Genomic DNA, 27,154 nt, shown 5'->3' on the forward strand with positions numbered 1-27,154 from the left:
TGCTGTATTAATATTCTACAAACACGATATTTTGGGTTATCATATGCCATTAACAGTCCACTTAGAGAAGAACTACAATAGCGATATGCATTTATCCCATTTCTATGATCTATTACAGCGTAGTATCAAATTAGGTAGGTATAGGAAATGAAAGATTTAACATATAGAAAGGACTCCACTCTGATAGGTATTTTCCCTGGAAAAAGTTTTACCTTGCAGTAGTAAACCCAGTGTGTTTGTACTTTGGTTAAGAATTATCATCTTTGTTAGCAACCAAGTAGGATACAAACACACTGGGGCCACCCTATGGACACTATCATTCCAAAAAGGGAAGCAGCCTAAAGGTCAGCAAGACCTCCTAATTAAGTTAAAGAAATTTAGGAGACTGGAGAAGGAAGAGGAGGAAATGTGGGTAAGAATAAGATCTTAACATAATGGATGCCAAAAAAGAGTTTGAGTATAAAAAGAATGCAGGTGGGTAAACCTAAGGATGCAAGATTTGTGTAAAAGCCATCTCCCCACCACACTGGTGAGATAAACAACCTAAAAAAAAAATTTGTCAGATAGTTTACAAATATAGCAACAGATATATTGGAGAGGATCCATTTTACTGTTGCTTACCTCAACTTGCAAATGTAAACAACTGTGTTGGGTTGTGTTTGGTTTATTTATTTATTTTTTACTTTCCCTTAGCTAGAGTTTGTGAAAACACAATTTCAGAGTAACTGGCCAATGAAATGTCTTTCACCCTTTTGAGGTGATCCTTAAAACTAGAATCCTGGATAATTCTTGCAGTGCAATTTTTTTTTTTTTTTTTACAATTCATCTCCAAAACACACTTGAGACTGCAAGCAGTACGTATGCAAAAGCAACTGTAAAAATGGTTAACATTGATGTTTCCATTTCAACATCACTAGCAATGACTCTCAAACCAAATACTGTATCCCCACTTCAAGCTTGGGGATCTCTCTGTGGACTTTTCCAGGTCACACGTGCAAGGTCTGTTGGAATTTGGGGAGGGGAAGAAGGGAGAGGAAAAGAAAAAATTGCATAGTGGGGGTTGATGTCTATGCCTGTCAAACCATCTTTCAGTTGTATCAGTTATACTCACAAAACATTCAGCAGCATCATCCATGATGCCCAGCTGGAAGCGTTGCTCATCCTGAAATGTCTTTGCAAGAGCGGTGCGCAGAGCATCAGAAGGCAGTACCTTCTCACTGCTACATTGAAACTGATTGAAGATACTCTAGTAAGAAAACAAAAAGATAGTTAAGTTACTGTATTTTCAAAACATGACTCAAGTTATCTGAAAACAAACAGCAAACCTTTAACCCACTCTGATTAAGCAACACACAAATATTTGTATTGTACAAGGACTACAAGAGAAAATCCTGAAAGTTCTTCCTTGGAAATCATATGCACCTTTACATTCCTTCCTTTCACATATCCAAGGCAGGGTGGGGAGCTTAGGGGTAAATTTCCCTTGGTGTCAATCCCCCTTGGATCCCCCTCCAGATTTGATTCCTGAAGCAAATACAACGGACACCAAAACTTCCTCACTTTTTATCCTATTTCTCCCTCTCCAGTTCACTTTTTCACTCCCACCTCGGCAGCTTTCTTCTTACACATGCTGCCTTCTTTCCTCTTTCAAGCAACTCTTTCCAAATATCTTAGCACTTAAACAGCCGCAACCTGCTGCTTGCACTCTAACGAATTTACCTTCCAATAAGCCCAAGAAGTGGGTAAGAATCAGATGATTTTGGGGTCAGCATGCAGGAGGGAAAAGGCACAACATGAACAGCAGTTCCCATGTATGGCCAGCTGTTCACTTGTTGCCATAAACCTGCATTTTCATAACGGTAACTCACAGGTCATCTGGGTAATCATTTCCAAGGATGAGCACTTCTATAAAGACGCATTATTGTCTAAAGTGTGGGTTATATGCATGAAAGTTTAGTACATATTCCCAACTGATTAAAAACCCACTTTCATTTTGTGTGTGTGTATATGTGTGTGCACATGCGTGTGCGAGATATCCAAAAGATCTTCTGAATAGTTAAATTTTTTTTCATCACAAAATAATTACAGCCTTCACAATTAAAACTAAAAAACTTTCATTAAATATAAATAGCAGAAAACTGAAATCTGTTACCACAACCACAGAACAAAAATAATCCAGTAACAAAGAATTCTGTGAAGAACTCTAATATGTAAAATCAGGAAGTAAAAGTTCCCAATATTATATAGAAGAATGCTTCCTAGAATTTGTAATGACACAGCACACAAGTCTTATGATGTCACTGCATCATGCGTTTTAGGGCATGTTGGAACATAATGCTTGCAGGAAGTCCCAAAAGCACCTCGAATGGTGTCAAATTTACTTTGAACACGGGGGGGGGGGGGGTGGTGTGGTGGGGGGTGGTGGTTTTCATTAGGTTTTGGTCAGGGGTTTTGGGGTGGGGGGTTTTTGGGGGGGAGGTGGGGTTGATTCTCCTTTTCCTTATTTTTCAAGATAGGTTCTTTGCGCACCTTCAGAACAGGTCTTTCTTGTCTCTCAGCCTTAGATGGACAGGTGTGGCATTTACTGCAGTTTCATCACTTTAAGTTATCTCAGTCAGATCTCTCTCCTTAATTTCAGGTCTTGCCCTTGAGTGATACTGTTAATCACTAACACATTTGTTCCATATACAGGAAAGCCAGCTGGGCACAGACCAGGAAAGCACTGCTGATTCTGACCCAGGAGTTTTCATGACACCTTTCCTCCAAGTGCTTCTGGAACTTAGGAAGAACTTTATATATCAAACATTCAAACTTTTTTCTCTTTCAAAAACTTCTTCACCTGAATTTGAAGATAGTGAAAACCCCATTAGTGCATTCACCACGCTGATGATCTCTCTCAATGGCCACATTCCAACACAAATGAGCGTATCCCTAACAGCAGCAACAATATGAAAAGATCCCGCTAAAAGCTTCATGAACAAGAGAAGTCTCTCCTATTTTACCAGTTTTCAGTAACTAAAACCAAGGATGCAGAACAACAAAAAAAATTAGCTTAACATAAGATCTGAGCAATTACTAATACTGTATTAGCAGCAGTACTTTGATTTCTACACTGACAACCTACTGGCATGTTGGTAAGTCTACAAGCCAAGACAAAGAACAGCATGAGCAAGGGATTTTTCAGATAGGAAGTATGCCTTCTGGTTACACTGCATTCCTGAGGTCTATATAAAGAAGCAGTCCATCTCCTTCCATATCCCCTTCCCTACAGATCTTCAAAGGTCTGGAAAGGGTAGCAGAGACAGCAGAATTAGGAAGCGTTCTTTAAGAGGAACAAATTGCCAAAGTCCATCTAGTTGCATCTAGTCCTTCCCCAAGTACTAAGTCAAGATCAACTACAGTTACATAGTTGATCTTTCACCAGCTTGCTCTCAGAGGCATCCAAATGTGGAAATTCCTTAACCATCCCAGGCAATCTATTGTAGGGCCTGACTTGGCTTATTACCATTCAGAAGGCTTTTTCCTAGTTTTCTAACTAGAAGCTTCATGTCCTTTCCACTACAGGTCTGGGCTTCTGACATACGCCAGAACAATGGCTTGCAGAGTCAGTGGTCTTCCAAAATAATTTCCTCCAGTTTGTGAAGTGTGGAGAATCAACGTAAACTTTCTAAAGCTTCAGAGGAAAACAACCTGAGGTTTGAGACAAGGAACCTTTATCATACAACTATTCAAGTTATTCTATGATTCCAAGTTAAAACCTGGCTTTCTATTTCAGAATGCTAAAGCTCACATGCCTGATCATAAACTGAGTTGTTCTTAATTTGTTTAGAGAATAAATATAGTAATTGTTCTTTGAGGTAATTCATGGGATTGATATTTTAGAGTTCTTTTAAGTTTTAAAGATTTGGAAGACTGAAATACATGTGAATCCCCCAAGATCTGCTCCAAATTATTTCTAACAGTGTTTGGAATCCATTTTCTCCGTAGGAAAGAACTATTCAATTTATTTGGGGTAAACTGACATCTGCAGTGTGTATCTAACCATACTGATGAAACAAACCCCAGACTTGATATACATGCACATATGACTTTCTAATCAAGCATGTAGAAGCAGGCTGGCATAAGAATAAATTGATGGCTGAAGACAACAGGAAGCAGCTACTGAATCAGATCAGTGTCCATACACTGTAAAGTTGAGTTCTGTCCTTGGCAGCTTTCTGAGAACTAATTATTCTCTTCCAGCATTGTGCAGAAGTTCCTTCTGGATGGGGATATTGCTGCAGCGCTAGCGGTGTGGTTATTTCTTTCAAAGAACAAAACGTTCTCCCTAAACGCTTTAGGATTCCCTACATGAACAGTTTCTGCCTTTTAGCAAAAGCTACAAATATTAACATGGGCAATCCTCATCCTTCTCTCACTGCTCAACGTATCAGTATTATTCTTGCTGTCACAGAATTGTGACAGTATGTTTTTCTTTTTTTTCCTTTTTTTTTTTTGAAAAAAAAAAAAAACAAAAAACTTTCTCTCCATTTCAATAGCATGCCCTTCTTACTCCATTCCCTTCATTGGTCTTTTTTTTCTTGTCTATAGTACCTAATCTCTCATCCAGAACATCACACTCTTCTCCTGATGCAGCCTCTTACTCACTACAACAACCTGCTATCAATAAAAGTTCTGTTGCTAAAATCACTTTTCTCCCATCCAACCACATCAGCCTCTACCCACAGTATTTCCACTAGCTCACATTTCTTCCCCGCATTTCCTCATGTTATATTCGCCTTCAAGGGTGCAAATAATTCTAGCTCTATTTGGTTTTGTGTCTTTGGATCTCTTTCCAAACCTCCAAGTCTGATAGCAATCAACCTAGATTTCCATTATTCTTTTATTTTACAGTCTCTCTTCCATTTTTATTTGCACTGTGCCCTGAACATTAACATAAGGTCCCCAATATGGACCATAAAGTCAGGCATCCTTGGCTACTACCAAAATCAAACAAAAATATACTTTCCATGAGTTTTGTTTAAGAGGGTGTCAGTAAAAGAAACCCAAATCACAGAGTGTCTACATCAACTAGGTGACAGTTTATTAACTGCTTGATCAAGATCAAAAAAGGCAGCCATTATTTGGAAGCTTCAATTACCAGTTTATTAATTCAGGAAACTGTACTTGCTGCTAGTTTTTTTGTCAGGCAGTGCCAACAGCGGGGGGGGGAACCCCCAAAGTTTAAACAATAAAAGTAATTATTTTATATATTTCTACTACTGTCTTACCCTGAAATACTATCCTAATTTGGAAAAAAGCACAGAACAAGAGGATGAAATCTTTGCAAGCAACCTATTACTGTCTCAACCATACAGTGAACTTTTCATAACAAATCCCTCCATTTCAATCAGGTGGCTAATCAGAACCATGAACTATAGTCATTCCACTTCTTTAAAGCACTCTAATACTCTATTGTTCTCAGTGTTCACCTTAGAAAACAACATCATTTCTACACAGAAAATTCACATTCTTCCTGCTTTTGTTGCACATGACAAAATTACAGAAAAGACCAGCCCTACTGGAATTTATCAATCAATAGAGCATTCTTCTTTGCAAACTACAAAAAACACTCTGTCCTGTATCCTGGCACTACGGAGCTCCCAGTACAATCCCTGGAAGGAGAACAAACTCTCTGTGGCATGCTCAGTACAGTGGACGGATTTCCCCCTTCCTGCCCTCTTCCAGCTGTGATAAACAAACACCAAAGCAAAGTCATGCTCCAGAAAAAGGAAAATAAAACAGAACACAGTAGACTTCAACATTAATAATAAATCAAAAAGCTGTTCCAGTGTTACAGCATGCAAACCGCAGAGTGGTAAGGACAGCTTATGTACTGGAAAACACACTTAAATAATGCCGTATCTTAAGCAACAGTGTTTGGGATTCCAGCAGAGTCTGCATCTCTGCCTTGTCTTTTTGTACCTGTTGATGCAAGGTTCCTTCAAAATCACCGATGAACCTATGTCTGGAATGATTTCAGGGTTCATTTTGTAGCCATGTAAACACAGCCAGGTAGCACAGCAAGTTTTAAAATCCCTTGAGGAATTTGTGCAATGGATGTCTTCAATGCAGTACAAAAATAAAAGTGATTTCATATCAGGTATGACATCACTGTCCTGTGATCCCTCATTTTATAAATAAAAGTAATTTAAAATTACAACTAGTATTTATAGAGCTAGCTGAGCATTTACAGTAAATAATGCGCATGACATCAGAATCCCTAGAAACAGTTGCAGCAAGCCAAGAAAGCGTGGAAAAAATACAACTTCTTTGGTGTTATTCAAAGGCTAAATTTAGCTTATTGAAGACTATCTTCCTCTAAAATCAATGGGAAGAGACTGTCGCCTTTAGAGCAACGGTTCAAAGCAGGGGAAGAGTGTGAACCCTCTCTGCACAACACAGGAGGTATCCTCCAAAGGAACCTGGAGTGGAGGCGGGGACACGATGTAGACTCTTCCCCCCAAGTGCTGCCCCTTTCCCAGGCCAGGCTGGAATCTGAACATGCCAACATGCTTTGGAGAAGAGTAAACATGTCCTGCCTCCTCGCCTGGTCTGGACAGTATTTCGGGCAGATCCACCTGACAGCATGCAAGGCTAATTACCTCTCCCCAGACCCTAATGGGAGATTTTCGCATGGTATAGAGCTCCAAATTCTTGGGTTCCCACTGGATGCAGCCATATCTTCTCCCCCATCTTAGCAAAGCCTAAGGCGAGATTCAAGAGAAAGAGGATGTCAAAGACCTGGAGGCTAAGCTGACATTACCCTGGCAGGACAACAGTTAAAGGCTTCCAGAGCATGGGAGGGCTGGGGCAGGGGAAGAGATGAGCACAGAAGGGAAGGGATGATCCTGCTGCACTGAGACATGAAACACGCTCTTGGTGATGCTTGCAGTGTTAGGTGCATATTAAGCACATTGTCCCATTTGTCTTATACAAGTTTACACATCGCACGTGCCAGACAGCCAGACTTTTACAGCAGGAAAAAAAGGGCAGTTTGAGAACACTGATCCAGAGGGCAGCAGAGAACAAGTAAATACCTTAAACAGCCTTTTCTCCTCATCTACTGCATGCTTAAGGAGTTTACAAAGATGGATGTGAGAATCTCCACGGTTTGGGGCTATCCCTTTTGCATACCTTTACCATTTAGTACCCCTACCTTTTCAGTTGCATGCAAGCAAGACAGCCTGTTTCTGGCATTTGGGGATTTTTTTTGAGAGATGAGGGGAGGTTTGCATCCCCAATTTCACTTAGACTTAAGTGACACCCTTTATTACTCACCTATATAATAGTATTTGACTTCATAACAACATAAAAATGGGGGGAAATTTTGAAATATTTATGTACACACATCAACATTTTACACAAGTTATAAGTGGAAACTTGTCACAGCATCACCCAAAGAAAAACATAAAATTGCTTTATGAACTTAAGGGAGCCAGGAATAAAACAGTTCTGTAACTTCTAACAAATTCCTACATATTTCTTCTCTTGTATAGTTTTACAATAGACCTGTAAACTTTCTGAAGGTTCTTGAATAGGCTTGGGTAGAACACACAGAAATTTCCCATGAAGAACAGACTCTAGATTGAGAAAACATTAACATTTTGGTTTGGATTAAAGCCAGCTGGAATTCATTTATTTACTTTGTCAAGTAGTGGTTACTGCTCATATTCAGAAATACTTGTCCAGATAATTCTTTACCTGTTTACGCATTTCTTCATAGTTTTTCATTGTATATTGAGTGTCGTGAGCTATAGGAATTCTGCACACAGCCAGATGCAAGTTTTCTAAAATGTGCAGAAGTACTTTGAGGATTTGGTGCAACGTTATAGCTTTGTTGGAAACTAAGGGTTGTAACACCTTCTGGCTAAGCATGGCATTGGTAAGAACTTCAGATAGGAAACAAACAAGCAAAAAATGCTTGCAGATATCTGGGAACAAGAAGAGAGCGCAGCAACTTTTTCAAAGGCTGCTCAATTTAAAAAATAAGCATATGGCTGCAGGCATGCAATTTGTGAATTCTGCCACTCTACCTGTCACTTCCAAGTTTATAATAGCATACTGCACACTTCAGCAAGACATCAAAAGCAAGAATTTCATTACAAAACTAAACACTCCTCAACCCAATGTCTGCTTTTAATACATATATTCCAGAGCTCCTGTCATCTTCCGGTCTTACTATAGTGCTTTTCCCTCTTATACTGGTACTGCTAAAGCAGGTGCATCTTTGTCCAGAGTTTATCTTTCAATACCGGTTCCACAAAGGTTTATCCTCTCCTTTTTCCTATAACATCATTTTTGTTTTTCCCTCTTTTGCAGTACTCTCATTCAGAAAAGAACTTCAACTATTATCTATAAAACCTCTCAACTCTGCCACAGAGTCCAGTCTACTTTCATTCAAATGGCAGAACTTGTCTGATCTCCTGGTATTTCCTTGCCATATCTTGCTGTTAGGTTAAACCCCAGAACAGCAAAAGCTTACATTCGCAATAATTTCCTAAATCCTTTTCTTTCTGTCCTCACCTCAGCTAACAAAGAACGCCAGCACTCACTTGGCAATACTCGAGGGCATGATCCAAGAATTAGCTTCAAATGATTTATCCCACTGAACTTAATGACCTCAAACCAGATCATGCCTCAGTCTTACCACTTCCCTATAAGGAAGGGGATATATTTAATACTCTATCTTTTCTTTGTCTGGATAGCTCTATTTCTGACTTCAGATGTGCTATCTTGCTCCTAACCCACTGTTATATCCTCTTCTGATGATACTGCTGTAAATATCCTGTCTCATCATTTCAACAGATATATGTATTGAGACAAATTTCCCTTCAGAAGGAAATTACTTATCTTCTCTCACGCCTTAATAGCCTCCTCTTCGTTCTTTTGCAAGGGAAAACCCCTCAACAACAGTCCAAAAACTCACTAGATAATTCATTTCAAGCTCGTCTCTAGGAGAACACCTGTAAAGTCACTTAACAGTAGCAAGACAGCTATTATCCTACAAATATTGCCTGTGAACTTCAGATGATCTCAATTTAAACCTTGCACTCTCTATTTTGACATACTTATAACATATGCTGTCTGTCCTTTTCATTACTGCACACAGAATTCATGACACAGGAAGTCGTCCCACAATAAATTTAAGTATTTAGTTGGACTTTACAATCCGTTTGTGATCAAAGAAAATACCTCAGTCTCAATTTCAGGAACAAACATCACTGCTCAGGAAGATTAAAGCTGGTATTTTCATCGTGTTTGCATCACGTCCATTTCTCCCACAAGGTTCTAAGGAACCGTGGGTTTGAAGTAGCAAAAGTTAGAAAGGAGGGCACAAAAAACCAGAAGTGCTAAAAATTAATGGGTGGAGACAAATGGAGATGTAGGATTGCACAATTTACTCAAGTACATAACAGTACTCAGAATCAGAGCTAGCATCTAGATCTTACTGTCCAGGCAGCATCTATGACAGTCAGTTATTGTATCTGTATCTACAAACAGAATTGATTTTTTTTTTTTAAAACAGAGACCACAAAGAGCTGAGCCATTTAATGCAGACATCAATATTTACAGTAGAAAATACCTCTTAGTCTTACATAATGAACAGTTTTGAACAGAAAGGCGTAAAGCTAAATGGCCTTCTCCATGCTGACATTTAGAGTACCTCTGAAGGAAAGGTAAGCTCTGAAGAGCATACTAACTGTATGCAGTATAATACTTATAAACCAAATGATAAATGAGAAAAAACAAAGCAAACTCATGTTTTACTGGCTGAACTAATCTTTCAAACGACATGAAGGCTCACAATGATCTGCACTCCATTGATACAGAGTTCTTGTATCTGAAACTTTACCTACAATAATTTCCACAATTTATTGGCTTGAACATATTTTAAAAACAGTACTGTGAGTGTCTTGGGCCAGTATCTATCAGATTTACCTTTGCTCTCAAATTTCCAGATGCAAGGTTGATTACACATATTAATCAAGTATTGGAAATATTTCTGGTTTGGTTTTTTTTTTTAGAAATTTGTTTTTAATTTATTTGAAACTTTTACCTTAAGAGCACAGAAGATGCAAGAATCACCCATGCATTTGTGCGTTGTGATTTGCCGGAAACTGCGGCGAAAAATGTCCAGGTGCCAGAGAACCTGAAACACAAAAAGGGACACAGCCAATTTTATGAATATTTAAAATAAAATACTGCATAAAGGTCTGACTAAAACTGCACACACTAAATAATCCCAGAAGTACACCAATGCCAGTGAACACCACTTTTAAAACGGGATGCCTTTTATCTAACTACAAGCTGACATTTTCATCGTTCTTCCTCCGCTGTAGCGGTCACATGCATTAATTTACAGTAGGACATCCCTCTGAATTTCTTGCCGTGTGCTTTTAGATTAAAACACTTGCTGCTTTATCCGTGTGGCAGTGCCAGCTTAAACAGCAGTTGCCCTGACTGCTCCCCTGCGCTGGCCACAGCTGGCCGCCGTGCAGCCGCACCGTGAGGCTGGGCAGAGCTGCCAAGGACACCCACCGACCGCGGGGGCCGAAACTCGCCTGTCCTTCCACCTCCTAAGGCAGCCTCCTTGTTCCGAGCAGGAAGCCCAAACGTTGGAAAAATGGAGCACCAGCAGCATATACATTAACAAGTTCTTGCAAGTCAAAATGATAAATTACTAAAAGCCGTTATGCCCAGTATTATCATTAGTAAGTATACTTACATGCCATGACTACTGGCAGATTTCTAACCCTATCCTGTGTGGGCAGTTACACTTTTCTCTCAGGACAATTACGGTGGTAATAACAGGTATGTGACCAGGTACAGTGACAGTGTACAAAAGCAAGTGGGCTTTTATATGTTCTGCTAGCAACAGTGAGAGGTAACGTTTGCTCTGACAGCACCAAGTTTTAAGTTTTACCACTAAATCTGTGCAATCTTGGGCAATTATCTAAATTTGTATCTGTAAAATAGCAACAATACTGATCTCTGAGGTGTTTCACAGTCAGCTCTTTATATATAAAAAGATGGCCAGAGCTGGCTATTTCAGCTTCAACTATTGATAAGTGGACTTTCTTGTAAGCCTCCGAGCCACCAGCCTTTCAGGAGACAGAAGCTTGCACTGAAAGAAGCCCTGACCTAAAAATCGCATCCTGCCAGGTTCCGGACAGAGCAGCAAGGTCCAGGCTGGCATCCGACTGGCTAAATGCTTCATTAGCATACACAGAGGGACCAAACTTCTTATTTCTGATTAATCTGCCCAGATCAACCAGCTAGAAAAAAAAATTAGCCCTCTGAAAAAAGTTGTGCTGGTTTCAAGAAGTGTTTCCAGCTGGAACAATTTAACTAAACCATAGCACACAAATGTTACTTCAAATTATATTTAAAAACACATTTATTGAATATTTCATCTGTAAAGTCTCCCAAAACTTCAGAATTGTCATGGCTATGTTTATACTCAAACTCTCCCTATACTTAAGGGCCTGGGAGGCAACATAGCCTTGGAACCATCTGATTACACACCACATTCCTGAAGAACTACTGCAGACTTCACAAAAGGACAAAAAAATAATACATTTAGGAATGAGTCCAGTTTTTCAATGTAATTAATGGCCTTCAGAGTTTCTTGAATGTTTATAGAAATACTTAATAGTAAGGAGCCACAAACATTCAAGAACCTCTCAGACTAACACTGAATGTTAAAAAAATTAAGATTAAAAACCCAGAAATACATATTTCATTAAATTATTACCATCTTGGTTTTGTTGGTGGTGGTTTTTTTTTCTTTTTAATTCAGCTTTGACTGTAGATATTTTTAGTATCCTATCTCTCTTGAGCTTTAGAAGAAAACGGTTTATATAGAAGACTAAAGGCCAGGTTGTAGGCTTTCATCTTCATGTATGGCATGCAGCTGATGTTAGGCTCTACTCAGTTCTGACCTAGGTTCAGTAACTCAGTATTAGGAGGCAGCCAATGATTACACCTTACAACTTAACTGAAGCAATTAATACGGCACGTCACTGGAAACCCCACTTTTCTTATAATAAGTTCCCTTTGTACCCAGTCCTGTATTTCATGGCATATTAAGCCTATTGAGGGTCACTGGTGTTTCTATTTGTATTACTTGCATCACAGGGGTATCTTGAAGCCTGAAGTTAGTTGAGAACCTAATCGTGCCCATCGGAAAAAAAAAAAACAAAACCACCAAAAAACAAAACACAAAAACATGGTGACAGAATCTGTGCTACACAGATAAGTCATATGAAGGGAAGGAAACTGATGTGGAGGAAGGGTTTTAAACCCTGCAGCCAGAAGGACTGAATCTCAAATGTCAGACATTCAAAACATCTAAACGGTGACGATACCACTATAGCAGCCATACCACTCCACTAAGTTTTGACACAGGAAAAGCTTTTTCTTCTAAATCAAAAGGTAAAGACTCAATCATCTAAACTAAGCAACAAATCAGCAGTTACAAAGAAAACTGGACTACATAAAAAGGATTTTGTATAGGTATTATCAACCCTTGAACGTGACTGGTTCAACAAAAGAAGTTAAATTTACTTTTAAGGCATAGACATACTGCAAGCTATGCAATATTCTACTATTTTAAAACAAATTTTCTACATATATTTTCATCTTTGGTTGACATATTACAAGTTTACACAAACAAGAGATGCAAGTACACGAAGTGATAACTACGTGAATGCTGTTGATTTCACCAGGAAAACCTGAAAATTAAAAAAAGCTGTTCTATAACTCAGGTAATCTGCACTTCCAAACACAGCTTTATTCTGTCTAGGCCCACAAACAATTACTTAGTCAAGCCTGGCTGTATTTGTTGCACAGACAAGCCTAAGAAAATACCACGATAGACAGAGGACAAACACAGAAACATTTATCATTATGTGCTCTTACCTGTAGCGCACTATTCAGGAAGCAACTGTTCTGTCCTGGTTCATTGCTGAGACCTTTACTGGGTGCTATTGAGGTGGTATTTCGTGGAGTAAACATGCCCTGTACATTCCCCCGACCCACAGAAAAGTAATTTCTTTTCCAAGACATCTTCCACTTTCAGCTGTAGAATACGCAGGCTTAGGCTGGCAGATCAGACCCTTCCTCTTTCACCAAAATTCCAAACTGGAACAACATCCAATCTTCTTTAAATTATAGTTTAAACAGAATTTATTCTTTCATCAGGACACAAGCAGTTTGCTGCTTTTAAATCCAGCCCAAGATGTTATTCTTCATTTGATTTATATGTATGCAAAAACCTCTTTTACAAGCAGCCACATACAAAGTTTGCAAAGGGAAGGAATCCATGGCCATGCAAGTTCATCTGTTATGCTGCTTCTTCCTTTTCCAAACAGGCAGTAACTTCAGGGAACAAATGGCAAATTAAGGAGGTCCCAGAATTGAGAGGAGAAAAACAACAGCTACCTCCCGCACCCCAAATACCCCAGCTTCTCTAATCCTTTTATAATCCTCCTGGAGAAGATAGGAAAAATCCAATTACTTAGGAGAAGAAAAACCAAAACCAAAATGAAACCTTGGCAGCTCCCTTTCAGTTACATCTATCTTGGGTGATGAAAGAGACATTATCCTCACAGGGGAAAAAGCAGCAACTCCAGGACTTGAGAGTGAAGAGCTTTAAAGCAGCAAATAGTCTCCGATACAGTTCTACTTCTGCGTGCGATCTGTAGAAGTTTCTTCTCCTGATCCTCCTTTTGCAATCGGAATGCCCAGCTGTGCCAGAAAGCTTGAGAGAGAAAAATAATCAAAGGCTTGCGTCACTTAATTACTCTCTTGGTTTTGTGGTGTTCTGCCAAGACCAGTGTTGCCTCACCTCCCACAATACACTGAATCTTCTGAGACAAAGCAAAAAATACAAACCTTCCCCCACCCAAAAAATAAAATAACATGGAAAAGAACACAGCATTCTGAGAAAAGTATGTAAGAGCAAGAGGGCTGGAATATGTTGGAAGGGTTAAGAAGGAAGTTAGATTAAAAAAATAAAACACAACATTCATGTGAACTCCATGGCAGTTTTCATATGTATTCTTTACAATCTTGAAGTGTGAAATTTCTTTAAGATATCCTAGTCATTCAAACAGTAGTATGAGGATTTGTGAGTCTGCAGCTAGCATGTTGTCTACCTTAGAACTGGGATTTTGCACTGAACTTGGAAGGCCGAGAAGACAAAGGCACGAGGCTCTCCTCTGACTCAGCAGCCTACAGCTCTCTCCAGAACAAAACAGACTCCAAATTTGCTTAATCAGAAACTACCTGCCTCTCTATAAAAAGTTACTTAATCTAGGTACACTGGATGTACAGTGTCTTCCAAAAGACAGAGCTTCTGAAGAAGCCAGAAGAATCGTTCAAGAGAAACCACTATTCCTACCACAAGTTCTCTTTTGCCCTCATCTCACAGGAAATGTAAAAAAGAATTTGTTCTAAGAAATTCCTAGAAACAGGAACTACAAGATTCATGGCAAAACATTTCTTAAAGTTCTCACAAGTGTAGCCCACCTTTATTTACTTTACAGACAACTGCATAATATTTTCCAAGGACATTCCCAATGACATATAGGATTATCCCATTTTTTATACACATAATAACAACTGAATGTACCTATTACAGCTGGTATAGGCAAGATGACTCTATTCCGCATGTTTTGAAGTAGTAATTGCAGCATGCAGTCACTACAAAATAGACACACACAGGGTCTGCACACCAGCAAAAATGAACTAAGAGAATAATTTCTTACAAAGATATGCTGGGTATCTGTGAAGGCACGTCTTTTACTTTCTACACAATTATAAATTCTTCCTCTCCTATCAAAAAACAGAAAGAACTTCCTTAACGTCTGCAAATGTGTTACAGCAGCCTAATCCATTCCCTTCTAGTAATATTTTGTTTGTACTTCTATTAAACTCTTTCTACAAATATTAATGAAGTCTCAGCATTGCTGTAAGGCAGGCAAATACCTATATACAGATGAATATTCTTCTTGGTTGCCAGAGTGCCATGCAAAATTTTCAGATGTGCTTGCAAGCCTGCAGACACAGACCATTACCATGCCCGTCGCACAACATTCCTGAGCACTGAACGTGTACAGGATTCATTTCAAAGCAATTTCAGCCTCAGCCCCCTTTCTTTGCTCAATCCCTTAATGAGCCATGAGCCAACCGTACTGTGTGAGGTAATTCACTTTCAAGCAGCAATTTAAGGATCTCTGTAAACCAACACCACTTGCAATAGGTGCAGTGGCTAAGCCTGCACCGCAGGGATGAGTAGAACACCACGTGGAATGAGCTGAGGCAAGCAGGCTCTGTGCTAACTCACAAAAACCCCTGAGCCAAGCACTGCTTCCTTCCACAGCACCTACGAAAAGATGGAAAATACAATCCAAAACACACTCAAGATGCACAGCTGTGAGCAATGCTTATTCAGTGGACTTCCAAGGTCAAAACAAGATTCTGCTCTCAAAATGGGCTATAAAACTTTAAGTACTTTTTCAGCCAAGCTGTCTCAGTTATGACAATGTGCATATGTTTTTTCTATTGATTTTTATTGTCTTCAAACCAGAATCAAATTAGAGGCTTTGCAGTTTGCCTGTCATTGCAGCAAGACTATTGCAAGCTGGCCAGGACTCTCGCGGTAACCGTGCAAGCTTACTACCTGCACTGCATTTGCACACGCTTAGCAGAACTGACTTCTTATCACACCTTCGCTATGATCGCTCACAGGAGCAAGTTCAGGCTGATCAATTGGCGATTTGGCCTTTGCAGAGTTAAAACAAGCAGAAAACACTTAAGCTGGTAACCACCCAGCTATGACAAAACCAGATCTCTGGAGATAACTGGCAGCTTCACACTTTGCCAACATCTAAAAAACTTACCAAAGTTTTATAATAGCTACAAAATAGAACCCTAATTAATCTGAAATATATGTAAGACACTATTCATATGGATTATTTACAGCCCCACTTCGCTTCTGCTCTACCATAAAAAGGGGAACAAAAAGCAAGCAGGAAAAAAGTTTTTGTAAAAACCAACCATCATTATTAAAATACCCTGTTTTGTTTCCACCACCACTGGCAAACCATCAGTAGAAAAAAGCTAACCCTCCCACACTTTAAACACCCAACATACAATTGCGAAGCAACAGCAGTGATCTGTAAGGGAAGAGGAAGGCTCCTGCTGCGCAAGCCTGTCAGCAGATGTAGGTATTCTCCAAACGTGCTACTTCTCCCAGGTACTACGTTAGCTTGTAAGAGGTCCCAACCACAGAACTAAAGAAAAACAAAATTTACTTTCGGAAATGAAATCACAATAACACTGTGATGATATATGCCACAAGCTACAGAGAATATAGTTAAGTGAGAAGAAAACATTTTCATGTATTATTCTGATTAAAGGAGTTTGAGAAAGACTGCTCCCCTATTACGAACACATAAAAGCCAATACCTTTTCAATAGTACAAGGAAAATGCCTACAATTTAATGCCGATGGGGTTTCCCAGCCTTCTGTAGCATTTTAATGTTAGGTGACAACTGCAGCACCACATAACTCTTGTATTAAAAAAAACAAAACCAAAAAACAACACACACAAAAAAACAATGAAAAAAACACCAAAACCAAAACCCAAACCCCACAACAGATGACAGATTCAAAAGCTGTAGCTACTGTATGTCCCAGTGGCATCTTGACATGACTCCAGGAAACCAAGTCTGAAGTAAAAGAGAAAGGTATTATCAGACACAAGAAAACTGTTCTTATAGAAGAGAGATGGGATTCTCATTGCTGGCAATTTTACTAATACAGAAATATGACCAGAATAGGAGGAGTGCCAGATGCAAAAGCATAAATGATGCTCTTGGTTCATTACTCAAAACATTATCTTAGAGACCCAATGAACTGAGGCAGAAAGCCTGAAAACTTTTGAGGTACTTGAATTTTATTTATCATATTAAGAATACTATTCACTGGAATAAGGCACAAAATTAATCTAGCCAGTGTGATTAAAAAAGCGAACTATATCCCTGAAAAGTTGCATAGCCTTATAATTATTATACAAGTGTTATAATATAGAGTAAATAATATATAAAGAAATATATAAAGACTATATAATAAAAAAAGGAAATCCAACATTCTAGATCTTCCCTTGAATTCATGCTGTTTGGCAACAGCTTTCTTTGGGAAGTAGGGAGGGCTCGCAGCTGCAGAGACAGGCTCAGCAGACAAGAGAAGGGCATGGGGGCACCACTCCCATCGCATCTCCGGCAGCACAACCCCAGAGCAAAGCTGGCCTGGACCAACACGTACTTCTGTCCTGAAGAAACACGAGCCTGTCCTTGGGACAGCAGAGCACAGCACCCTACAGCACATGTACCACAAAAGACTTCCAAGTCCCTGTTCATTCTCATATTCACTTGCTAAATCAACCACATTGAAACAACATCTGAAGTTGTACCCTTCGTTCTCTGGCGAGGTCCCACTATCACCGTTCATTTTAAGGGGAAAAAAAAATTGTAATACTCCTCTCTTACTGCAGTCTCACGTCTCTCCAAACGTTTTAGGCTATTGCTTGATGAACCACTCCAGGCACGTGGCTGAATTAAAACAACCCATTTAGGAAAGGAGACACTTCCATTTACTACTAGGTATGGCTAAAACAACCAATTAAGTATTTATCACACCGTTAAATCTGAAAGCAGAGGTCCAGAATTTTTCATTACTTCTGAATAAACTTTCAAAGCACAGAACAAAGTAAATGCTTCAATGTGTGAATGTGTGTGTTTTTAGAAAAAGAGTCCCCCCCGACTCCCAAGATCCTTCCACCTTTTCTGGCGGTAGGGAGTAGATTAACAGTGTTGAGGGCAAATTGTCCTTTCACATGCCGCAACACCTCTGAAAGCCTAAACAGATGAGAAATGGCTTTTGAATCCCTTAAATATTTTTTGAAAGAAAGAGCAAAAGAAAGAGCTGTCCAAGACAATGATTTTGGTGAGTTTTCACCCAGATGGCTCCTGGCAGGGTTGCTCTTTTGGTGAGGAAGCACAAGAACGATCTCCTCGACTGATCCCATGGCTGTTCTCAGCTAGAGGGAAAGAGTTTTCACATCTAGAGGCTTGAGAACATACTTTCTCCACATAGCTGAAATGATGAAAATATTTGCTAATTTCTGCATGGATTAAATTATATTTAATTGCAGAGCTATCACTATTAAGACCTTCATTTACAGTTCAGACATCCCAAAGGATAGCCAGCTTTGCAAGTCAGTCTAAATTCAATCTTGAAGGTGATGAAATAAAATAGAGGGACAGCAAAAGTTCCCATTACCGAATAACCATGAGGCTGGATGAAGGAAAGATTGAACAGGGCAGCAATCTTCCAGGTAAACATCCCCAACAGAAGTCAGCTGCCGCACAACCAAAGAGGGGATAACTTCCTCCTCTCGAGGATGTCTCCTCTTTCTGAGATTCTTAGCTAGCCGGAAATACTGCACAGATTTCTTTGCGCACCTAGACAATACAGCGTAACTACAAAAAGGTACAATTATTTCCATTCAGCTCTATCTCCAAGAACTTTTTGATAGTGCTAATGGGACAATAGAGAAAAGGAAACTTTCTGGTTTATGCATGCATTTTCTCAGTTTTGATTGCTATGCTGGGAGAAAGACTGGAAAAAAGCCTGTTATGCTTTTGCTGTCAAGCTTACACCCATTTGTCAGTCTTTCTCTTAAAGGAACAACTTAATTACCCAACTCTCTGCTTACTTGTGCCTACTGGGTGGGACTAGGAACTGACAGCACCTGACAGCGCCGCTGATGCCCGTGACACACTCATACTGGCCTTCCTTATTTTTCATTCTGCTATTGCACAATTCCTAGTCTGCAAAGTGTTGTAAAGATACGACAAAGCTGTGAGTATCAGAGACCTTAGCCTAACTCCCCAGAACCATGTTAGAAAATATACTCAGAGTTTGCATAAGGTTATGATAAATGGTCTTTCAGACACCAGGGAAATGCTTCCACTTACCTGATGCAAAAATAATTATCCAATGTTAGGCAAAAATTTGCTAGTAAGACCTTCAAAATCATCTTGGAGTGAAGATTAAAAACAAAACTTTCCCCAAATCCACAGATGTACTACTTTAGAGAGTAAGGGTACGTCAAGCCTGTGACAAGCACTACAGGTTTCCCAGAAGACACAATGAAGGCCACCTCTAAGAGGCCACCTCAAGATAATGGAAACCAAAACTGAAGGGACTAGACAGAACAGTGAGCAAACCGGGATAACACGCATCCTTGACTAAAACTGCAGTCGTTTTGGTCATCTACCACTGTATTTGTACAGCCTACCAACCACTAGAAGAAAATGTAGGCAGGATACTGATGGGCCAAATTGCCTCTTGAGAATACAGCTCCCTGAAGTGGCAACGCTGGCATTTCTGAACTAGTAGACAACTTAGTGCTTCTACAGTGATCAGAGAGAGAAAACTGAACACATTTTTTATGAAGAAAGAATATATTCTTATACCAACTTTTCAAACCAACAAATAACCGATGAAAAACAAGAACAAACCCACTCTATGCTCCTGTTAACTGCTCAGACCAACAAGGGGCATGGAGAGACCATGTTCTGCAGAAACACCCCAAAGTGAGACTCTGCAAGCTGCTGAGGTCAAGTGTATCTTTATACTGCATGAAGATATTCTTTGCAGCAAACAGTTCTCCAGCTTCTTCATCCAAAAGGCTTGCGAGTTTTATAAAACTATAGTGGACTGTCTCTTAAAACAGTGTAATGAAATCTTGTGAACACTTACCTAATTTGAATCATTTGATTTTAAGCCTGACAGTCAGCCAAATCTATTTAAAGAGCATCTCTCTAAAAATGCAGCAGAAAGCCATTGGCTTTGAACTGCAGAAGGTTCAGTGATGCTGCAGGGCTGGAAATGTCTACCTACTCGAGCTCGAGGGGAAACTCTCTGCTTCTTCCCAACTGCCTAGAGGTGCTTCTCCAGGGTTACAAAGTCTTAGCAGTCATTTCTGCGGCCCTTCCCAAAAGAAGGGCATCAGCTGATAAACACCTATCTTCCATGCAAACACAGGACCACACAGACTTCTGTTAAAAGTAGTGGAAAAAGTATGTCATTTATCCCACATAGCTACCGAGAGAGAGAAGAGTAGGGTAGCCGTGTCCACACTTTCATAAAGCAGTTACAAGGACCCAAAGTACCTAGTTGGCTCTCAGATAATCAGAAAAGCTATTAAACCCCATCCAGTAAAGAGCTCCAACACAAAATGACAACCATCAAAGGCAAGCTACAATTAAAAATAAAAAAGCCAAACACACAGCTCTAAATACCTAACGCCAGCATTACAGCCTTTTCTGATAAAAAATAACTTAACCTGCAAGATGATCTAGAAGTTTCTGGAAGAAAGTATCTCTTGTTAGAGACTGCAATTTATAAGAGCATAATGTGGGGTAATCAAATAATAAAGGGCTTCTGTTTGACGACAAACAACGAGAGAGATGAGGTCAGAACCAGAGACGCAAAGGCCACGTTATTTACTTTGTGTGGGCTTATTGCCAAAACACACTTCACTCCCCAGATAAAACCTTTACTCATATCAGAAACATGGTATTAATAACCACTGATCTCATGCATCACGGTACTTTCAGCACATGCATTTGCTGTGGAGGTTACAGGGAACGGAGGCAGACGAGCCTACAGCTTTGTGTCCTACTTCTGAAATCCTTCACAAGCAGCTGCCCCCCTTTCTGTTACACAGCCCAAAGGATCTGTTATCTCAACAACTTTTCTTTGACAGTTGAAGAGGAAAGGAATATATATAAAGAAAGTCTGCCCAGCCTGAAGGAAATTCAAATAATTTCAAAATATTTGCACTTCCTTCAGATCTCCCCTTCACAGTTGCCCCACTCTTCAAGGCCATAATAAAAGCCTGCATCTTAACACACCTGCATTTCCAAAGCGCTTATCCTAAAGTTTTGTGTTACTTTCTACATGGAATGTAAGCTTACTCTCCCAAGCCTGTATTTCAAAAACACCCTACCTACCCCTAGGCTTGGTGCTGGACATTTCACAAGGAAGAAGGGTGGGGTTGAAACCAGCTTTTCATCCCACTCCATATAGAACTTGTGGACTTCAGATAAACGGGGAAAACATAGCAGCTTCAAATGTTATGCAAGTGCTCAAAAGCAGTTGAGCATCACCAGTCAATCCTGTGTAACACAGAAAATCACGACAAATAGGAACCGGCCAGCTGTCAACCATATGGTGAAATGGAAGGTTCTGGTTTGATTCTAGCGAATGCTCAGCCAGCCTCCTGCTGCCAGTTACTCCCCTTCCAAGTCTTCACCTTGGCTCTCCAAAGGGGACCTTCAAGATGAATTCAGTATTTGATACAATCTCCAGATATAAACAAACATTTTCACTGCAAAATTCTGTATTTTGCAGCCATGAGCTATTGCAACAAGACTTCAAGGCCCTTTTTCCTGTGGCACCTTATTCACAAGAAAATAATCTCATCTCTCTTCCAATAATACCACTGACCCAAAAAACCAAAAGTTTTCTACTTTGGCTTGCAAATTCCAGTCCAACAATGACTAAAGAGTTCCTAGAAGCTTTCAGAAGTAGTCAGCAGTATTCAGCAACATAAGGCTTAATGGCTGACAACTTATTAAATCTTAAAATCCTGCTGCCGTTCTTTTCCTGACCTTGCAGACTTTCACTGCTGAGCAGCATCAAAAAAAATTTTTGGAAAAATTCCTCCTCTTCTATAACAGCTACCTTGTTATAACTATGAGTTCTCCCATCAATCTTCACATCCCTTTCCTTCCTTAGAACACAAGTCAGTAGCAATCAACTCCCAGATCATATGCTGCTCACATTACAGCACCACAAACCCCTGTTTCATTAAACATGATTTCATTATACCTTGATTTCAGTAACATTTGAAACAACGGAATGTGTTAATGCACACACATCCACAATGCATAAAAAACACAGGTAAGCAAGAAATGGATTTTGCAGGAAAAGACGCAAACGTAACAACTCCAGCACCATTAGCACTTCAGTTTCAAAAGAAAGACAACGCAGACTAAGCAAAGGCAGCAACACATTGAGAGTAGCAATTGATTTTGACCAAACAGATGGACAGCCTTCAGGTGGAAAAATACGTCTTTCTGGTGATGTGTTAAGAATCTCAAAGTCAAATACTGCAACACACTGTTCTCTCCAGGTAGTGCTCAAGAGGAAAGACGACACCCAGGGCAGAAATAAGTTCTCTCAACACAGGCACACGAATGGACTTTCTGATACCACTGGCTAGTGAAAACCTCCACACAGGGTGAGCAGACACAATTCCCACCTCCCTCATGATCAACAGCTGGGGCCAGACAATATATTTGATAGCACCATCAAAGCATTTACTCCCTCCCTCTTTTCTCTTACCTCAGGATAGTATTTGGTATTAAAATAATAGTTACAGCTTATTCTCAAAACTATTAATTCACTGTATTTTGTGTTTTATCTACCTATACCACCATTACCACATAGCAAGATGGCTCGGAACACTCACGTTCTTGCCAGACCTGTAGCGTACCAAGGTGCAAAAATGAAGCAGTATAGAACAACTCACACAAACAAAGGATAGGCAGAGAGAGAAAGAGTGAGCAGCAGTTTAAGGTGCCTGTGCTGGGTCCCAGTATTAAATGCTTACATCATTTTTTCCTGTCTTGCTAAAACTGACAAGAAGGAGTACTGCTGCACCACAGAACATTATACAGATTAATACTTCTACATAAAAATATAAAACCATGCACCCAGCATCCACAATATGCTGATTATTCCTCTTTTTTTAAGCAGTCATCTGTGCTGTATAGCTATAAATAACACTTCAGCAGAATCACGAGTGTGCACACACATGCATAAGCATTTAATAATCTCAACTTGAGTTTAAGATCATTACTATTTAGTTTTAGAGGAATAAGCATAACTAACAAGAACAGGGAAATTTGGTTTTGCTTCATTTGGGTTTGTATACAGAAGCATTTTCCCACAAAACCCATGGAAGACTTCAGAACCTCAGTAGGAAAAACACTTGCACATACCACAAGAAAAAATCTTACTCAGTCAAAACATCCCACCTCCAACAGCAGCTAATAGCATATGGGAAGAGTAAAACAAATAGGTTGGGGGAAACATACCATTATACCATACACCTCACCAACAACCTGGAACAGACAAGCAGGGGGAATAGAATTCACAGCCTGATTTCTTTTCTATACAACTAGGAGACCAGCAGAAGAAAACGTGATCAATGCATTTAGGGAAATTACAGAGGAAAAGACTGTGCAAGCTGGTGAGGTTGGTGCCCCCCCCCCCTTTTTTTTTTTTTTAAATAGGAAGCAAACAGACATGACCAAACCTCAGAACTTTACATCCCAAACTTGCACACGGTGCTCGTCTCCCACTAGCAAATAAAGCCATGGCTTCCCTGTGGCTCTTGCACCCCAAGACCAGACCTGGCTGACTGGGCCATTGCCGGCTGAGCCGACAGCCGTGGACATACCGTGCCTCTCCTCAGCTGCAGCCCCAATCCATCATACCATCTCATCAAGTAAGTGGCCATTTTGCAGGGCTCTCTGTGTTTTAAAGAGGATAATAACTGAACGAACAACAGTCCTGAACTCACAGCTAAACATCAAATACAGGCAAGATCACGTAATGATTCCTGCAAACACAGGAAAGGAGCCCTTGTATAACAGGACGTGCAGCTCCCGCGGTTACCTGAAATTTTACTTTCATTGAGAAGCCCCTTACAAATAGACAATTTATTCTGCTTAAATTCTTCTGGTATAAGATTCTGAAAGATGTACTAGAATAAATATTTTGGAGAACAAAAAACCCCTGATACCTTTAAATCAAGCAGTTGGTAAAAAAAGCCTTCAAATCCAGTTCAACCTATTTCACTGTGTGAAATTTGGAGTAGATGGCCAAAACAAGCAAAAGGTACTTACTTTGATTTTCATCTACAGTATATTTGTCAGAAATACATTTCAGAAATGAAAACATTACAGAATACGCATAGTATACACAGATGGAAGTTTCATGTGTGCAAAGCAGATTGTATCCTATAAACATGTTTTCCAAAATACAGATCTTTCATTTTATGTTAGAACTGAAAGTAAGGTGAAGCCCTAAGATTTGCATGTGAACTTTCACAAAACTCTGGCCTCTTTGAACTCAAAGTCTGAATTCAAATTTCTAATTTATGATTCAAGGAGACTGTTACGTAAGTCTTACCAGATGCTACCATAAGGAACTACTTCTATACTGATTTAAAAAACCTATACAACTCTTTCCTCACCGATTTTAAGATCTTAAAATCTTGGGATCTGCTGGAAAGAAAGCTGCTGTTCATTCTATAAAATGCAGAAACAATGCTGCCATTACCTTGTATCAAAACCAGGCTTATGGAGATATTATTGTTTTCATTCAGAAAGGTTATTTCATCTTCACCAGAAAAGTACTGTGGAACTACCAAATGCAAAAGGGATTATTTTGTGTCCTGCTGTGGCCTGGAGAGATCCACAAAGCGTGAAAGAGGCTCTTGTTAAGTACAAGTAGGCTCTGTCCTAATGGGTCACAGAAGCAGAAGCTGTGCAAATGCAGGATAATACAAGCTGAACAGACCAGTTTGGTGTTGGGGTAAGAAAAAGAAGAATGATGTCAACAGCATTGATTTATTTTTTCTCTGCCTGGCAATGAAATGACACTAGTGAGTGGCACCAGAAGCTCCCTATTAAATAAAAAAAAAAAAAAAAAAAAAAAAGAACAACAATAAAAAAGCACAACCAACAAAAAAAACCCCAGAAAGTGCTCAAGAGGAGGTATATACCATGAAAGGAGCCTTTCCACATTATTTGCAGGTTGCTCACTGGCAGAAAAAGAGCATGAACAGGTAGTTCACAGGAATGCCTCTCTCTGCAAGTGAAAGAAGCCTGTTAAACATGAAATTACAACAGAATTCTGTGGGTGCCAGGAAAGTTATAATACATTTGACCAACTGCTACACATGGAGAGGAGAACACCCTTATAAAACTTTTTGTTGTTGTTATTTTAAAACAGAATGAAAAAGAGCAAGTTGGAGGGTATATACACATGCCCGTATCTACAAAAACAAGGCCTGGCCTGACAGCACTGCAAAGTACCCAGCCAACAGCAAACGTTAAAGCCACTGAGTTCAACACTGAAAGCGCAGCTAGGGGAAATAGCAGCCTTGCTCAACTTCAGACAACAGGATTTCAGCCTGGATTGTAAATAAAAGTATGCTTACTTCAGACATTTAGTTTAATTTCTTTCTGCAGTGGTTCAACTGTTTCAGTGCTGCTGTGGGTGTGAGCTCTACTGGAAAGCAAGCAGCTACTTCTGTTCCTCTCCCAAATCTGCTCCTGCACCAATGGCCGAAACCACCTGTGAAACTAAAGACAACGTGCGTCTGGCAGAAACCACATACCCGTCTAACAGTGACTCCCAGGAGTGCTGCAAGGTTAAGCACAAAGGATTACACAGCTTCTGGCTTAGTCCAGCCCACAACACATGAAATTTAGAAAGCACAGCATCCTAAACTGGTATGTTATTTTCTATGTACTCTGTTCATCTTTTTTGTTTTTTTCTCCCCTGCACAGAGAAGCACCCAGCCTAAACTGATGTGTCTCACCCCTTCAAGCAGAGTGCCTCAGGGAACAGGGCTGGGGTGGAACATGGAGAAGCTCTGGGCAAAGGTCTTGGGCAGAAGACTACAGCAGCTCTAGGGCTTCTTCCGCTCCATCTCACGCAGCAGGGGATGGGGATTAACTGGGTCTCAGGATGATATCATTTATGTAAGTATTTGTTTTCTTGCTTCTAATTATGTGTGTCATCCTTTAAGAGTGTGGCTGTCCTATGTAGCACCCTTGGGGGCAGGGGTAAAGCCCCATCCTGCCCTGTTGCCCCTGGGGAGGTACGAAGGTATTCAAAGGAGAGGGCTCCAGGGACTGCAGGGTATGGCTGGCCTCAGACATGGCACAAAATTTCTCACAGACATTTGGGGCCACTCAGTGACTGACAGGCTGGGAAGCAGAGACATAGCAGGCAACAAGAAAGTTGCACACCAGCATATTTCCATTTTGTTTTCCCTAGTTCTTTGGAATTTTCTCTTTTAAAAAAAGCAAAATTTCTAGTACTTATTTAAATAAAATTTGGCTTTTTTGATTTTAAAATCCTTTAAATCTTTTGGGGGCGCACCACAGGAGAAGGGTTAGACACGTCCGTCTCAAACCTGTGAAGGCCTCCATATCCTGCTATGGCAACTCAAGATGGTCTTCGAGACTGGCTTCTTCCCACAGCCCCCAGTCCAGACCACATGGCTGCCCCGACACCAGCACCACCTGGAGCTGGTCACAGGACAGAGCCTTCACCTTCCAGCTGCACAGCAGAGTCACATGCCACACACTGCCCACTCCTCCTCTTGCCAAATGCTGTTAGGACAACACCTGTTGCTACTGCTCCAGGCTCGCACCTCCAAGCATTGTAACACTGTACAATATAACTTGTTTTCCCCAGAATTCCCTAGACAATAACGCTGGCGACACAAAAAGCTGCTGAAGGGACGTAACACTTGTGTTTGACAGAAGAGGGTCTGAGGAAGATTAGCACCTTGGTACGGAAACAGATGCAGATCCAGAACACCAGCAAGACAGTAAGAGGACAAACCCAAACATTGTCCTGTTTAAAAGTCCTCTTCCTCAGAATAACCAGCCTTCAAGGAACAATCACCTGACATCTGGGAAAGCAACATCTGTAAAAGCCATCCTTATTAAGAAGGGTTACCACACCACAATGGTATTTTCAGTCACCTCATTACACCGCAATAAATGCTTTTTTGAGAAATCAATCACCAAGTTTTCCTTCGATACGAGAAAAAGCATTCAGATGCGCTGTTACTGTTACTACTATTATCCATTGCTTAACCAGCATTACAACATATAACACTTCCTTATACGCACCTGTAAGGGAGACAGGAAAAAATAAGAAT

The 27,154-nt window shown here is 40.1% G+C and overlaps 1 protein-coding gene across 1 annotated transcript in view; it reads right to left on the reverse strand.

The window, feature by feature from the left end:
* USP54 (ubiquitin specific peptidase 54) overlaps positions 1 to 13,219 on the reverse strand; it is a 52,435-nt gene extending 39,216 nt beyond the window's left edge. Inside the window, exons 1-3 of the mRNA XM_075717375.1 lie at positions 12,964 to 13,219; positions 10,100 to 10,192; positions 1,112 to 1,246 (exon numbers count right to left, since the gene is read on the reverse strand). Coding sequence (XP_075573490.1) covers positions 1,112 to 1,246; positions 10,100 to 10,192; positions 12,964 to 13,110 — 375 coding nt within the window. The 5' untranslated portion in view covers positions 13,111 to 13,219. The remainder of the gene's footprint in view (positions 1 to 1,111; positions 1,247 to 10,099; positions 10,193 to 12,963) is intronic.
* Between the last annotated feature and the right edge of the window lie 13,935 nt (positions 13,220 to 27,154).

This window comes from Pelecanus crispus, chromosome 10 (genome assembly GCF_030463565.1).
Source record: "Pelecanus crispus isolate bPelCri1 chromosome 10, bPelCri1.pri, whole genome shotgun sequence".
NCBI lineage: Eukaryota > Metazoa > Chordata > Aves > Pelecaniformes > Pelecanidae > Pelecanus > Pelecanus crispus.